The 17,322-nt window shown below is 32.3% G+C and overlaps 1 protein-coding gene across 1 annotated transcript in view; it reads left to right on the forward strand.

Annotated features, from left to right (window-relative positions):
* The window catches only part of LOC126893299 (uncharacterized), a 37,984-nt gene extending 20,958 nt beyond the window's left edge, over positions 1 to 17,026 (forward strand). Inside the window, exons 2-4 of the mRNA XM_050663314.1 lie at positions 7,362 to 7,523; positions 10,796 to 10,966; positions 16,796 to 17,026. Of these exons, the coding sequence (XP_050519271.1) occupies positions 7,362 to 7,523; positions 10,796 to 10,966; positions 16,796 to 16,954 (492 nt within the window). The 3' untranslated portion in view covers positions 16,955 to 17,026. The remainder of the gene's footprint in view (positions 1 to 7,361; positions 7,524 to 10,795; positions 10,967 to 16,795) is intronic.
* Positions 17,027 to 17,322: the final 296 nt, after the last annotated feature.

Raw genomic sequence — 17,322 nt, forward strand, 5'->3', positions numbered from 1 at the left:
TACGATTTTTTAAAAATTTTGTAGCAAACTTCACACCCTGTAGAATTGTACTGATTTGATATCAAAAACTCCATTTATTTTTAAGTGATTTTTAATATAGTCGATTATTATTAATATTTATTAATACTGTGAAATGTTTAGTTTTAGTATACAGGGTTGGTCGAAACTCGGATTGAGTATTTTCTGAGTTTTCTAAAATAGAACAGCCTGTATTTTAGTATTGTAATGAAATGATATATTATAGTATGTACTTTTTTATTTCTTAAGCATTCCCTATACCTAACTGCTTTAATTTGTAAGTTATTCGTAGTTCTTTAAAACATTAATTGCAACAAAAATTACGTGAAATTTTATTAGGTTTGCCGTGAAAATATTCAATCATAAATAATTTTTTGAAAATAAATACATGTTAATCTAGAATGATCCTTAATTTATTAATAATGGATGAGATACCAAAATGCTTACGTTGTTAAGATTGTTGGTGCATAAAATATTAATCAAAATAAACCATATTCTACCTAGTTGGCTATGGCTTTGACACTAAACTTGATTAAACATTAGACATTATATAATCCTTATAGTTCCAGTTGCTTTGTTACCATTACTAATATAAATTTTTGTAATGGGGAACTGATTAGTAAAGATTTTGTTCTATGAGAGTATAACAAAAATGTACTACTAGCAATAAGAATTTATCATCTGTAACTCCCTGATAGACGACAACCAAAAAGAGAAACTTTTCGAAGTTTACTAGAATATTTTCGACGTACTAGACACTTAGATTACGAGAAAGTTCATACTAATATGCAGATTCTCAGTGACACTAACATTTAATTGTATTTAATTGCATTTAATATTGAATATTATATGTTTTTATTAATATTAAACACACCAACAATCTTAACTACGTAGGTATTTTGATATATCAACCAGTATTAATAAATTAAGGGAGAGATTAATATGTGATTATTTTCGAAAAATTATTTATAATTGAATATTTTTACGGCAAACCTATTAAAAGTTCACGTAATTTTTGTTGCAATTAATGTTTGTCTTAAAGAACTACGAATAACTTACAAATTAAAGCAGTTAGGTATAGGGAATGCTTAAGAAATCAAAAAGTATTATAAAATATCATTTCATTACAATACAAAAATACAGGGTGGAGGGTGTTCTATTTAAGAAAACTCAGAAAATACTCATTCCGAGTTTCGACCAACCCTGTATACTAAAATTAAACATTTCGCTATATTATTAATTTTTAATAATAGTATTATTTAATATTATTTTTAATAATAAATTTATAAAAAACCGTAATTATCTTCTAACCTACTCTGTATAATATTACAAAACCTCATATTTGCAGAAATAAGACATCGAGCAGAATCCAAAAATGTAAAAATATACAGGGTGTCCCATTTAAAAAAACAAAGTTACAGCCAACTTCCGGTATAACCGGAAGTAGCAAAGAGACCAAAATATTTTCATTAAATAGTTCATACCTCCAAACCCCTGTATTCAAATTTTCATGATTCTATTGACTTTAGTTCTCGAGATATTTCTAATAGGCCCTTTATCTGCCTCACCCTGTATACATTGTAAATCCCAAATCATGATTTCCAAAGTTTATACATTGTAAATTATGTTTCAGGAGTGTTTGATTGTAAATTTAGTATAGATTAAGTAGTATACTCCCATATATGTTCTATTACGCTCCAGAGGGGATCCCATTTTACTGAATCGAAAGGCTTTGTGTAATCTACAAAATAGAGCAGCTTTGGTATATTGTGTTATACCCTCGCTTTTGCTATTATCTGTCTGGTGTTTAATATCTGGTCACGCGTTCCATTTCGTTGTAAGAATCTGCAGTGTTCTTCGGCTATTTCAGGAAACAATGGTGTAACCAGGATGCAGTGGCGTAAAAAACTCCGTCGGGGCCCCCCCGCAGAATTGTAAATTGGACCCCCTTTAAAAAATTACTAAATGCAACATGTGTAACAAATACCTATATGTGTTACAGTCCAGTAAATGAACGTAAAATATGGCGATACCGTGTAATTTTCAGTGTCACCACCGAAGTGGTCAACTCAAGACTTTTCGAGTTATTTATGAGTAAAAATGTTTATTGTTCAACAAAAAACCACGTTGTTAGGCGATTTTTCGCAAATAGTTCAAAGAGTAAGTATTTGATCGAACAGAATATTGTTAGCAAAAATTTATCTAGCTTATAACAAATGAAACAAAAATGAAGTCTATCGACCCAGTAAAAGAAAAGTTGTAGCTCATGAAAAGTTTTTCCTATTCGTCAAACACCAAATCGAATATTTCAACGTAAAATAACCAAAAAATGAAATACTTTTCGGGGAAACTCATTAGAACTTTTTTAAAGTGTTTAAAAGAAGCTTTATTTTTTACAAAATTTTCTAGCATCAAAACTAAGGCCAGTTACGCTTAAAATACAGTTAGTCTTATTTTTTGGTAAAAAAATTGTGAAAATCTCCCCCTATCTAGCACCCCAAACGAAACTACTCATTATCGCCTTACAAATTACTTAACTTTTTTATATGACCTGTAAGTTTCACCGGTTCAAAGTGCTTATTTTTAAAAGGGTTCTAGTTGAAGGGGTTTGAACGAGTCACTAATCATGAGTATATGCAAATTTTCAACAGCCATATTATAACCAATTTTTGTCTTACAGAAAAACAAAATAAAGCCAAAATATTTATAGAAGCAAGACCTACATTTCTTTACTCTTTGAGATTTTTCGTGTCACTAATACATACTTACTTTTTAAGTTATATTAAAAAAGGCATTTTTCCAAAATAAAAAACTTTTTTACTATGAAACCAATTTTTTTCAAAAATAAGAACTTCGAACTGATCAAACGTACAGATCATATAAACAATAAATATTTAAAGTAAATGGTAAAGCGCTAACGATAAATTTTTTTTGGGGTGCGAAATAGGGGCAGATTTTCACGATTTTTTTTACTAAAAAAAGGGACCAACGTAATTTGAGCGTAACTCGTATAGTTTTGGTGCTAGAAACTTTAATAAAAAATAAAAAAAAAGATTTATTTTTGAAACATTTAAAAAAAGTTTTAATTAGTTTTTCCCGAAAAGTGCTTCATTGTTTGGTTATTCCAGGTTGAAATATTCGATTTGGAATTGGACGAATAAGAATAATTTTTCATGAGCTTCAACTGTGCTTTTACTGTGTCGACAGACTTCATGAATAAGTGCACCATTTTTTTGTATCTTATAACTACATCTTTGCTACAAATATTTTTTCGATATCTAATATTTAATTCGATAAATACTTATTTTTGAGTTATTTGCGAAAAATCCTTCTGAAAACGTTTTTTTTTTTTGTTAAAAATAAACATTTTCATTCGCAAATGACTTGAAAAATATTAACATAGATAAAGAAACTCTATAGAACAAACGTTGCTTTACTAGTCAATTTATGCATTTCCGGATAAACGTACCTATGTTTTTCACCCCAAGGAGGGGTGTCACCCCCTCCTGGAGGTCCAACTTTGAAGTTGAGTGTACTAGAACCTAAATCCAAATTGTCAAGCAAATACGTCCGTCGTAAGGTTGATAATTTCACTCCAAAACTGTCATTTACTGAAACTTTATTTTCAATACTGCACATAATAATATAATAATATAACATAAATAATATAACAACACATTTTTACATATATTAGACGGTAAGATGGGGCCCTTGACATATTGGGGCTTCCATAAGCTTGGATAATTGTATCGATATACTAAACGTAGGTAAAGATTAAAGAGAAAACCCATTTCTAGATTTAGAAATATTGTTCTAAAATTATGCAAATTGCAATTCTCAAATCTTTCAATACTCACGTACAAAGCATTATAGTTTATTGTCGTCACCATAAAAGTTCGTGAGAACGCAAAGGAGTAAATTTCTAGATATGAGATGATTCACTTGCCGAATACGCCTATTTAGAAATTTACGTTTTTAAATTCAAACACACAAAGTAAAATCATATACCTATAACAGATTTTTACATAATATCCGATGACAAGATGGGGCCCTTGATGGATTGGGGCCCCCCGCAAGCTTCACGCTGCGGGGGCCTCTGTTACGCCCCTGCCAGGATGGTCCTAAGGAGGGGGTTACAACTACTGGAAAGTCTCCGAGGGGTATGGAATAGTAATGGTGTTAAGCGTATAGAGCTCAAAGTACATCAAAATGGGAGGGGTTATAACCCCCCTGGTTACGTTTATGTCAGGAAGTGTAAAGTTCTTTAGCCGTTGTATGTAGCAGGAGTTTGCTTGCATGAGGAATAAAGTACAGTAGTAAGGTATGGCTCAATAACTGCTACATGCAATAATCAGAGAAGTTCTGCCTCTCTGATTGCATGTTTCTTGTGTTCTGAGACTGATGCATCTTTTAATCTCTTTGTACAATTTTTCCAGGTCTCCGCAAATCCTTTTATGTCGGTTTTTACTTCTTCATTATGTCCCATTTAAATAGGTACACTTACAGAGTGTCCCATTTAAATTAAATAAGTTGGGGGGTATTTCCGGTTAAATCTTAAGTCGAGTAGTAACGAGAAATAAATGCGTTATGTGTCATTGCACTTATGTGCAGAGTTTAATAAATATCATATTTTTCGTTTTAAAGATCCATACTTTATCCTAACCCTGTATAAATCAAATTGTTCTATCTCATGTTTAATTATTATTTTAATTGTGTTTAACCTCTTTGTTTATGACTGTGTTACTTGATATTATATCTCCTTCTAATAGCCGGAGATCTAGAGCCGAAAAATCATCGTCATAAGTAATATGGAGTTTTTCCTGTGAAATGTGTCCATTGTATATTGACAATTATGACCCCTTTCAGGCTGACACCTCAGTGGAAGTAGCAATAAGGGATGAAAGGGGAAAGTTAGTGCAGTCATTAAAGGTTTTCACCTCCTATTTTGTTAAACCTCCATCAATTTGCATGAAAATTGGTGACTAGTTAGAGCATACCTTTAGAAATAAAACTGATTTGCTGCCAACTTGCACTTTTACCCTGGTGGTGAATACCACCCCTTCCCACGGGTGAAAACAATTTTAATAAAAATAACCCCACAAATCGATAGAGGGACAAATTTTAAGTAAAATTTGTTGTATCATGTTATTAAAATAAATCAATACTTTTTGAGTTATTAAAGATCAAAGATTTGTCTATTTAAGAGCATATGCGTGAAGTTACGGATGATAAAAAGAACATACCCACATAACAATGATGTTCGCATCATGTTCAAAGCATATAATACCAACATTCGTCGGAGTATATTCTTTTTAGTATATGCGTAGTACATGCATAGCATGTACCTTAAAAACATTATAAATTTCATGTTCTTTGCATATACTTCAAAGAATATTCTCGTACCGAATATACTGAGCACATATTCGTGTACGTAGTATCTCAGAATATTCGTAAAAGTTTATTCTTAGAATATACCTTTATCGAATATTCTTTAAAAGTATATTTGAGTATATTCTTAACACATACTTATAAGTACATACATACTTTTAAAATATCTTAAATATATTATCTAATAATGTTAGCTTTATGGATAATTAACTTCGTTATTTATAGAATAATTAATAAAATTTATGTATGTATTTAGTATTGGACGAAGTAATTTCTTAAAATTGTTTTAATTGTATGGTAAAAAAGTTTAAACATTAATTGTATTAACGAAACAAAAATGCTCGTTTTCATAATTGAAATGAATTTACCATTTCGAGTTTACCATGGGTATTTTTACATCGTTGGATTAGGTACATTCAGTTACAAAGAACTGAAAGAATACACCATCCACCATTTTTATCACCAGATCGTAAGAGCAAGTATTTATAAAATATCGGATCGGAATTATATCGACGTGATATGGGCCATTCCATTCAACTGCAAACGGCCAGTCCCATTCTGACCATTTCCTACTTGGTTAGGGATTAAGTACGCAACGGTAAAATATGAAAACGAAAACAGACATTTGTGTCTAATTATGCAGTGTTAAGGATGAAGGCGAACGATAAAGTACTAAAAGGAGTAGGACTGGGAACATACATAATCTCTTTATTTTGTTTGCGGTGCTTCAAAATATGATTCATTTTGGTAACTCAATAGTAGGTAAGTACATATACTTAAGTATATAAATTTTAGTTACTTATAGGTTAGTTTAGATAAATATTACATAATATTTATAATAAATAACTAAAATTTATATATACTTAGGTACTTTTTAAGTAATATTGTAGAATGTACTAACTACATTCTCATATGCAATTAGAATATGTAACTAGGTACTTGGTAGAACCTAAGATGAGATTAAGTGATGCTAAAAACATACTTCCGAGCAATATAGCACTTCCTTGGGATATTCTTAAAAGTATATTCTTCCCAGATACTAAAAAGATGTAAAATAGTACGTTCTAAGTATATATATATATATATATAGAACGTTTAAGTACTGTAATGTGGTATATACTCAGTATGTGCTCTGCACATTCCCAATGGTAATTACGCATATTCTCAGTATATACTTTTTCTGAAAAATATGTTCTATGAATCTACTAAGAACATGAAATTGTTATGTGGGTAATAATTAATTGTATGTTAGTAAAATATTATTTTTATATTATTTCGACATTTAATTGAATTTTTTCTATCAATATAAACTGAATATGTCCAGAAACTGGGGGTGTCCAATAATGGGTACATTTGACATATTCGAATACACTTTTGCTAAATTTATAATATCGAAATAATATTTTAGTAACATACAATTAATTAATATGTTCTTTTTATCATCCGTAACTTCACGCATGTGCTCTTAAACAGACAAATCTTTGATCTTTAAAAACTCAAAAGTATTGATTTATTTTAATAACATGATATAACAAATGTTACTTATAATTTGTCCCTAGATCGATCCGTGGGGTTATTTTTAATAAAATAGTTTTCACCCCCGAGAACGGGTGGTATCCACCCCTAAGTAAAAGTGAAAGTTGGCACCAAATCATTTTTATTTCTTGGGGTATGCTCTAACTAGTCACCAATTTTCATGCAAATCGATAGAGGTTTAACAAAATAGGAGGTTAAAGCCTTTAAAGACTACACTAACTTTCCCCTTTCATCCCTTATTGCTACTTCCTGTATCCACTGAGGTGTCAGCCTGAAAGGGGTCATAATTATCAATATACAAATTTCACATGCCAAACTCCATATTACTTATGACGATGATTTTTCGGCTCTAGCTCTTAGACTATAAAATCGTTATTTTCCAAGTTTGTTGTAGCCATTTTCCCTAATGCTTGTTACAGAGGCCAAAGACTATACGGTTTAATGTATTCAGAGGAAGATGTTCAGAATATCCGAGCGCTCCAATTACCTACTCTAACGTTCAGTTCAGCAATATTAACCGAGCTCTATTTCTTTCAATGAAGGTACATATTAAACGAAACATTAACTCGGAAGATCTGAAGGTAAGTTAGCCAATTATATAGCAAAGAACAGATAACATTTTTCGGTATTGGAAATAAAATTAATTAAATAAAAGAAATCGAATGGGATCGAAACGAATATAATCGAGTCTATAACGAATATAAAAGACCCCGCACATATGGAAAATAGGTCCCAGTGGATTTCGTTGATACTTTGGCAAAATACTCTTTGAAGCATCCTGATAAAAAGTTCTCATGGGCACAACTCAATCGTATGAAGGATTTTCAAGATATAGAGGTCCAAACTCGGAAAATTATAAGATTTACGGGGTATTCCAATTCCGTGAGTTACTGGTTATTTGGCAACATGTAGAAGTTTGAATCAAGGAAAAGTACTAGTAGTCAAGGATTTTTTCCTGGCTATCCAATGGCGACCTTTACTTTATCCTTGACCTTCAACGGACGTCATCTTCTAGAGTTTCGAGGGTTTTAGGCATTAAATTGATATAAACAGATTACTCATGGGTTTTTGGGATCTCAAAACACGAATATGCTATCAGAATTTCCCACCGGATGACGTGGTGGCCAGGGCCACTGCAAGGGACGTCGTCTTCTAGAGTTTCGATGGTTTTCGGCATTTAATTGATACAAATGAATTACTGGGTTTTTTGAGGTCGCTAAACACGAATATGCCACCAGAACCGACTCCCGGAGCACCTGGTTTGAAAGGGGCTCCTGGAGTTTCGAGGGTCTTTGGCACTACATTGATGCAAACGGATTATAGGTTTTTGGGGTTGCTGAACACGAATACGTGATCACATTTTGCCGTAGGCACAATGTGATTCGTGGGTCGGATCTGATAGTGTATGCATGTTCAGCAACCCCAAAAACTTAAAGAGTAATCCATTTGATTGCTCCGAAACTCCAGAAGATAACCTGTCCAAAGCGCTGGTTTCCTCGAAAGCGGCACCGACAACCTAAGGTTCTTCACTGCGGTAATGGAATGTGCAAGCCCAGCAAGCGGTGGCTTCCAACGCATCCTTGGAAACCAACGCTATTATTTTGCATGGTACAGTTTTTATGATGTCATTCATCGCAGTGTTACGATAGCAGGTTGTCGGCACCGCTTTCGAGGAAACCAGCGCTTTAGGCACCAGGTGCTCCTGTGTCTGTGCTGATCACGTATTCGTGTTCAGCAACCCAAAAAACCTATAACTAATCCGTTTGCATTAATGTAGTACCAAAGACCCTCGAAACTCCAGGAGCCCCTTTCATTGACCTTGGAAATCAGGTGCTTCGGGAGTCGGTTCTGGTGGCATATTCGTGTATAGCGACCTCAAAAAACCGTCCAGTAATTCATTTGCATCAATTAAATGCCGAAAACCATCGAAACTCTTGAAGACGACGTCCCTTGAAGAGGCCCTGGCCACCACGTCATCCGTGATGGCATATTCGTGTTTAGCGATCCAAAAACCCATGAGAAATCTGTTTATATCAATTGAATGCCGAAAACCCTCGAAACTCTAGAAGATGACGTCCGTTGAAGGTCAAGGTCAAAGTAAAGGTCGCCATTGGATAGCCAGGAAAAAATCATAGACTACTAATACTTTTCCTTGATCCAAATTTCTACATGTTGCCAAATAACCAGTAACTCACGGAATTGGAATACCCCGTAAATCTTATAATTTTCCGAGTTTGGGCCTCTATATCTTGAAAATCCTTCATACGATTGAGTTGTGCCCATGAGAACTTTTTATCATGATGTTTCAAAGAGTATTTTCCCAAAGTATGAACGAAATTCACTGGGACCTATTTTCCATAAGGTTTGTGCGGGGTCCTTTTCTGTCGGCACTCCGCAAGTGCCACGCTCCCTTTTTTAATAACTTGCCGAATGGTTACCGTCGTTGCAAGGTTTACAAGTTTTTGCTATGTTAACAATATTTTTAATATTTCCTATACCAAGAAATTATATTAAATTGATCTATACTCACCGGCACAAAATTCCGCCACCCAAAATTTTTGATTTGTTTTGACAATTTATAAATTTATTATTTGTGCTCCGATTTTCAAAATTCTTGCAGTATTTTGTAGGTACATGTATTGATATCGTTTGGTATTATTCCGGTTCCGGTAACAAAAAATTTTGCTTGCATGGCATATTATACTGGGGTGAATGGAAGCGTTGTATTTTGTCCGGTGATGCGGGAACTTTAAAAAATTCTGTGGAAAAATGGAAGAGCTGATTTTGTTTCATAGTCCTGTCATATTATCTCGGAGGCATCAGTAAAATTTTGTTTTTGGAATCCGAATATCTCTTTTCTTGTAAGAGCTGACCAGTGTTTGTAAATAAAAACACTGATTAACTCATAAAATAGAGGTTGGATTGATAAGATTCGAGTGTCCCGCATGCAACCCAGATCTCAATCCTATTGAGAATTTATAGGATGAATTAAAAAAAAGCTATTCGCCGTCATCCTAGGCCTCCAGAAAATTTGGTACAGTTATGGTCCTGGTAGAGGAATATCGGACTATTCCCCAGGCAAGGTTATCACACCTTTATTCGATGCCAAACAGATTGTGAGCAGTCGTTGCTACAAGGGGTGGAAATACCCGCTATTAAATTGTTGTTAATTTTAGTGCGCTTGATAATTTTAATTAAATAAACCTTGAAAGTAAGTTTTTATTTACAGGTCTTACAAGAGATATTCGAATAATTCAAAAAACAATACCTTGTCATACCTCCAGGATAACACTAATAAGTATGAAACAAAATCAGCCCTCCAATTTTTCAACAGAATATTTTAAAGTTATGAGAAAATACAGCGCTTACATTCACCCCCGTATAATGCCATCTAAGCAACCATTTTTTTGTTACCGGAATAATAACAAACAACATCAATACATGTACTATTCGTTGCAAGATATTTCTGATTTAATCTTAGTTTTAATTTAATTTATTTTAATAAAATTGAACCTAATGTAACGAAAGACTAAGGGTGACTATTCGTTACAGCATTAAGGGAGTACAGTCATTTTGTGCTTGATATCGGCCCAGTCTCTTAATCTGGGGAATTCCATCCGAATTATCTTGCAACGGATAGTACCTACAAACTGATGTAAGAATCTTGAAAATCGGAGTACAAATAATAAAATTTTCAAACTTAATCAAAAATTTTGGGTGACGGAATTTTGTGCCGGTGAGTGTATATTGAAATTATAATCTAATTTGATATAATAATCCAATCCAATCTGTCGGTCCGATATATAGGTTATATATTTTTTCCTTTCATAAGCTATAAAAAAACTTGTTCCAGTTACATTTACACCTAAAAAGATGCAACAGTAATGATGCCCTAGACACATGCGAAACATACAATACTGTTAAATTAAATCATTTTTGTAAAATTCTTGTTGCTGATGATAAACCGTGGACTCCATTTAGAAAATTATTTAATCCACCACCAGGAGGATGTCCTCTTAGGAAGGTAAGCATTTAGTAAATTAAGAGGTTTTTGGTAAATGTGTGTTAATGTTTCTTCTTCTAAATGTTTTTGGGGTATATCTCAGTATTGTTACCTTGTTCTGTGGGTTTAGAAATAAGTGAAGCATAGAGAGGTTTAATTACATTTATTCAAGTCAAAAACTCACGTAATTACAAATAGTACAAATAATATTAATTACATTAATAATTATTATCGCTTAGAAAACAATTCACGCTGATACCTAGAATCGTCAATACTAAACTCAAGGTCCGCCTCTACTCGCTATAAATACGACTTATCAACTTTCTGGAACGACAGTCTTCGGAATAGTCAAGAAAGCCACTGCGCATCCGCTAGGAAAAATATTCTAATTTAGATTTTTTGCATAATCTTACTCAAAAAGGTCCCCTTTTAACAAATTTGCATGTTGCCAGGACCAAAAGTTGGTCAAAAATTTTTTAAACGTTTTTTTTTTGTTTTTTTTTCCTAAAATTATTTTTTTTGCATGGAACAATTTTTTTTAGGTTTTTTGGATCATTCCAAACAGAAAAGGTCTTTAGTGACTTTTTTCTAAAGTTGATAGTTTTTGACATATAAGCGATTAAAAATTGAAAAATTGCGAAATCGGCCATTTCTAACCCTCAAAAACTATGTGAAAAACTGAATATTTGAATGTTGCCAAGGTAGGTAGATATTCTTTAAACATCGATTGATGAAATCCCGAAGAGATTTTTGCAATACAATATTCAAAACTCCTTTGTTTTTTAATTGCTAATCAAGCGTGCGCGACACTATTTTCCACCGTTGCATGTGTATGCAGTATGGTGCAAATGAAAGGAATAAATTCGTTATTTCGTAAACCGGCGACTTTAAGGAAAAATCCCGAAACAGGTCGATTTTTATTTTTAAGTTATGATATTGTGACATATATGGTATACTAGTGACGCCATCCATCTGGGCGTGATGACGTAATCGATGATTTTTTGTCAATTTGCCAAATGATTTAATTTAATAAAAATTTTTTGGAAACCCTGTATAAATATTTATGTACATGTTTACAGTACTGAATAGAGAATTGAAGAACCTTTCAAATGAGCCAGCACACGACCCGTTTTCTCATTAAAAAAAATCATCGATTACGTCATCACGCCCAGATGGATGACGTCACTAGTATACTATATATGCCAGAATATCATAACTTAAAAATAAAAACCGACCTGTTTTGGTATTTTTCTTTAAAGTCACCGGTTTACGAAATAACGAATTTATTCCTTTCATTTGACCCATACTGTATACACATGCAACGGTGGAAAATAGTGTCGCGCACGCTTGATTGGTAATTAGAAAACAAAAGAGTTTTAAATATTGTATTGCAAAAAACTCTTCGGGATTTCATCAATCGATGTTTAAAAAATATCTACCTACCTTGGCAACATTCAAATTTTCAGTTTTTCACATAGTTTTTGAGGGTTAAAAATGGCCGATTTCGCAATTTTTCAATTTTTAATCGCTTATATGTCACAAACTATCAACTTTAGAGAAAAGTCACTAAAGACCTTTTCTGTTTGGAATGATCCAAAAAAACCTAAAAAAAATTGTTCCATGCAAAAAAAAATTTTAGGAAAAAAACAAAAAAAACGTTTAAAAAATTTTTGACTAACTTTTGGTCCTGGTAACATGCAAATTTGTTAAAAGGGGTCCTTTTTGAGTAATATTGTGCAAAAAATCCGAATTAGAATATTTTTCCTAGCGGATGCGCAGTGGCTTTCTGCACTAGAAAGCCTCGGAAATATCTTAAATTCTCTAAAGCCACCTTTTCTGGGTCGATTAAATGAGTTCATGGAATGTTTCGGAGACGAAGAGAGTATAAGGGCCCTTAATATTCACATTACTTTACCAGGGTGACATTAATAAATGATCGTGTAAAGGTACGTATAGATATGCACGCCACTTGAAAACACGTACTAATCTAACATACGCGCCACGAACGCGCAGCGCACACAAGTCTGTACGTACCTTAAGGGCCGGTTGTTCGAACGCTAATCAAAAATGATCATTATCAAATATTTAATTACTGTCACAACTGTCAATGTCAACTTTGATTGAGTTGCTGAAAACATAATTATTGATTACAATTATGAAATTAGTTAATCAATTATGTTAATAATTGTTATGTTAATTGATTAAATAATCTCATAATTATAGTCAATTATGTTTTCAGCAACCCAACCAAAGTTGACATTGACAGTTGTGACAGTAATTAAATATTTGATAGTGATCATATTGTTGATTAGCGTTCGAACAACCGGCCCTAAGGTTGGCAAAGTTGGAATGACGAACAGTAATGATGCGAATCCGGATTTTCTGATTTCGGCACATCATTACTGTAAACGGGAGAGGATACTGTCATTACTAATGATCGTGTACGGTGCGGTGAATCATCACATAATTACTCAGTGTATCTGTCTGGAAAAGTATGCAGTACTTGTTTGAATATATTGCATTCTTATTTTTAATATTCTACACAAAATATATAATTTTATAAAAATATACCTTAATATACAGGCCGAAGTTCGGCAAAAAAAATCACCTTCGGTTTGTCTCTAGTTTTAACTATCTTATTTAGTTTATACAATAATAAAATATACTATCAAATGATATTTATAATCAATTAGGTATATTTTGTTATTTATTCCCTTTATTGTTGCCGATCTCACAAAATATTTGTAGTTTGTAACCAAAACTGTAAGCTTAATAGACTAAGAGCCGCTATAGGTGAAATTTCTTAATCATTTTAGGCACGATGGGACCATAACTTAAATAGTAGAACCTAAAAGAAAACGTTTGAACACTGTGCCGTCACTTTTCAGTGGCACATGCGTCGACAGTGGCGCATCAAACTTTCCACTTATGGACGGGATAAATAAATTAAAAGTTAACAGAATTAAATTTTTTTTATTTTTTTAAGTTCTACGTGATTAACACATAGGATTCAGCGTAATTTTAACCCACCACCCCCTTCCCCCTGCCCCCCATCAAAAACTTCATTTTTCGTTTTTATTTTTTTTTTTTTGGTGGGATGCAATCAATTTCAAAAATTTCAAAAAATTCACACGCATAGCTGAGGCCTTTATAAAACATGCCTATTTTTTATAGACCCATAGGTAGAGTGTACATAACCTCAAAAAATTAAAAGAAATTTTTTTTTTCAAAAAAGCGTCTAACTTTTTTTCAGGAATAGCTGCAGGTCTAATTTTTTCTTAATCTTGTGTGTTTTCCCACCTTCAAAAATCTGAAAAACTTTTTTGGGGGTTTTGGGGGATTTTCCCTATTTTATAGACTTCATAATATATCAAACCAATTTTGTTTTTATAGGTTATATGTAACTTGAAGTAACTGAGTCCTTAAGAATATTTAAAAATCAGAAAAACACATTCAAACCCCCTTAAAAAACAGTTTTTTGGATTTTTGAAGGTGACCAGCGTTACAGAAAAATCTGAAAAAATCAGAAATATAGTGTTTGATAAAATACACAAGACTAAGAAAAAATTAGATCTGCAGCTATCCCCAAAAAAAAGTTATACTTTTTTCCAAAAAACAAATTTAAAATTTTTTTTGAGGTTATGTACACTCAACCTACAGGTCTATAAAAAATAGACGTGTTTTATAAAAGCCTTAACTATGCGTGTGAATTTTTTGAAATTTTAAAATTGATTGCATCCCACCAAAAAAAAATAAAATCGAAAAATAAAGTTTTTGATGGAGGGGGCAGGGAGAAGGGGGTGGTGGGTTAAAATTACGATGAATCTTATGTCTTAATCACATAGAACTTAAAAAAATGAAAAAAATTAAATTCTGGAAATGAGGGAGGGTATTTTTTAATTTGTGTATCCCGTCCATAAGTGGAAAGTTTGATGAGCCACTGTAGACGCATGTGCCACTGAAAAGTGACGGCACAGTGCTCAAACGTTTTCTTTTAGGTTCTACTATTTAAGTTATAGGGTCCCGTCGTGCCTAAAATGATTAAAGAAATTTCACTTATAGCGGCGCTTAGTCTATAATATAAATTTTGTCACACACAGAAGTGATGAAAATCTAGTACTAGTAGATATAGTAAATGCCTAATACCGGTGCATTCTTGCCCATTTGTATAATTTTTTGATAAATAACTCCTGCCTGGAATTGATTTGTAAATTATACAGGGTAGCGATAAAGTATGGAAACACGATAATTTCTCAGAAACCGCTTGAACGATTTTTATAAATTTTGGTGGATAAGGGTCTTCTAACGAGCCGATATTATAGTGGTAATTACATTGTTGTCAAATCTTCCGTTTTTCTGGAAATATAATGAACTTTATTTTAAATGGAACACCCTGTATATTTTTTGCGTTTTGAAGTCCCTAAGGAATACTGATTATTTTTGATGTTATATTCCCTATACCTAAATGCCATAATTTCTGAGTTATTGCTACATTTATTAAAAAAAATTAAACAAATAATTATAAAAATAAATTTTTTCGGCCCGGGTAGACATTATTTTAGCATACTTGGATCATTGGAAACAAAAAAGTATTTTTGTCATTTTCTTCTAAAGTTAATCGTTTCCGAGTTATAAACAATTCAAAGCTGAAAAAATTCGAAAAATGACGATTTTCTAGGTTAAAAAAAAACAAGTAAAAAATATTATTTTTGAAACTATGAAGTGCCTAAATTGAAGTTCAAAGCTTATTGTATGAGCTAGCGATAAGTGATTTGGTCTTGTTTCATTTCAAAACATCGTTTTTTAGATGTTAATGCAACCCGATCGCCCTTTCTCTCATATGCGCTTCATTAACAATTAAAAAAACAATATTTTAGAATAAAATGTGCCAAAAATTCTTATTGGAACTTGATAGAAAGTTTGATCTTGAAATTAGGTACTTCGTAATTATTTTTTTACTTGTGTTTTTGAACCTTAAAAATCGTCATTTTTCGATTTTTTTTTCTGTTTTAAATTGTTTATAACTCGGAAACGATTAACTTTAGAGGAAAATGACACAAGACTTTTTTGTTCACAATGATCCAAAGAACCTAAAATAATATCTGCTCGGGCCGAAAAAATTGGATTTTTAAAATTTGTTTAAATTTTTTTTTATAATATATGTATGTAGTAATAACTCCGAAATTATGGCATTTAGGTATAGGGAATGTAACATGAAAAATAATTAGTATTTCTTAGGGACTTCAAAACGCAAAAATATACAGGGTGTTCCATTTAAAATAAAAAAGTTCATTAGATTTACAGGAAAACGGAAGATTTGACAACAATGTAATTACCACTATAATATCGTCCTCATTAGAAGACACTTACCCACCAAAATCTATAAAAGTCGGTTTCCGAGAAATTACCCTGTTTCCATACTTTATCGCTACCCTGTATAATATATTTATGAAATAAATATAATGGTTCCACGAATGCACATCACAATTTGCCATAATTCTAATATCGCAAAAATATTTACGTAACAATTGTTTATACATACAGTGGAACCTCGATAAGTCGGATTAATCGGGACCGCGGCCGATCCGGGTTAGCCGGAAAATAATGTAAAAAGTAATAAAATACATATAAATAATAAACAAATACATATTATAATTACAAAAACTTGAAATACATATGCACAGTACATCTAAATTACGCAGTTATATACAGTATTGTTTATTTCTTAGTAAAAAACTCAAGTGAAAAAATGTTTGGTTTTGTCTGATGAAAATCGGTCCGGGTTATCGGGGTTCCACTGTACCTACTTACCCAAGTGAAAAAATAATTTTTTATATTTATTCATTTAAGGGAGAATTTGAAGTTAATAATGGAACTTTCGACGGTGGAGCATTAAGTGCATTTCCTATTTCTAATTTTTATTGGAAAGTTACCGTACTTATGCTCACAGATCCTGGAGATGAAGTTGTGATGTGTAATAAAGTGGAAGGTCAAATAGCTCCAATTTAGGAAGCCAATTTATTTTTTTAACTTCTCTCATGGTTATTATGTAGGTATAATTAATAAAAGGTGTACCTAGTATATCATAGTTTGTTTATATTATTTTTACGTAATCACAAAAGTTTACAATTTAGCTGTGTTGTTAAACTTATAAACATAGGAATCAATTATCATGCTTTTTGCCCCTGTTATTTACTTTAAGTTTAGATAACATGGTAGGTACCTACATACAAAATGAGTTTTATGTATGGAAACCCTCAATTATCTCGGAAACTGCTTCGACGATTTTTACAAATTTTGGCGTTTAAGGGTTTTGTGATGCGACCGATATTGCGGTGGTATTTTCATTGTTGTCAGATCTTCTACTTTTCGGGAAA

Source organism: Diabrotica virgifera, chromosome 10 (assembly GCF_917563875.1).
Source record: "Diabrotica virgifera virgifera chromosome 10, PGI_DIABVI_V3a".
Taxonomy (NCBI): Eukaryota; Metazoa; Arthropoda; class Insecta; order Coleoptera; family Chrysomelidae; genus Diabrotica; species Diabrotica virgifera.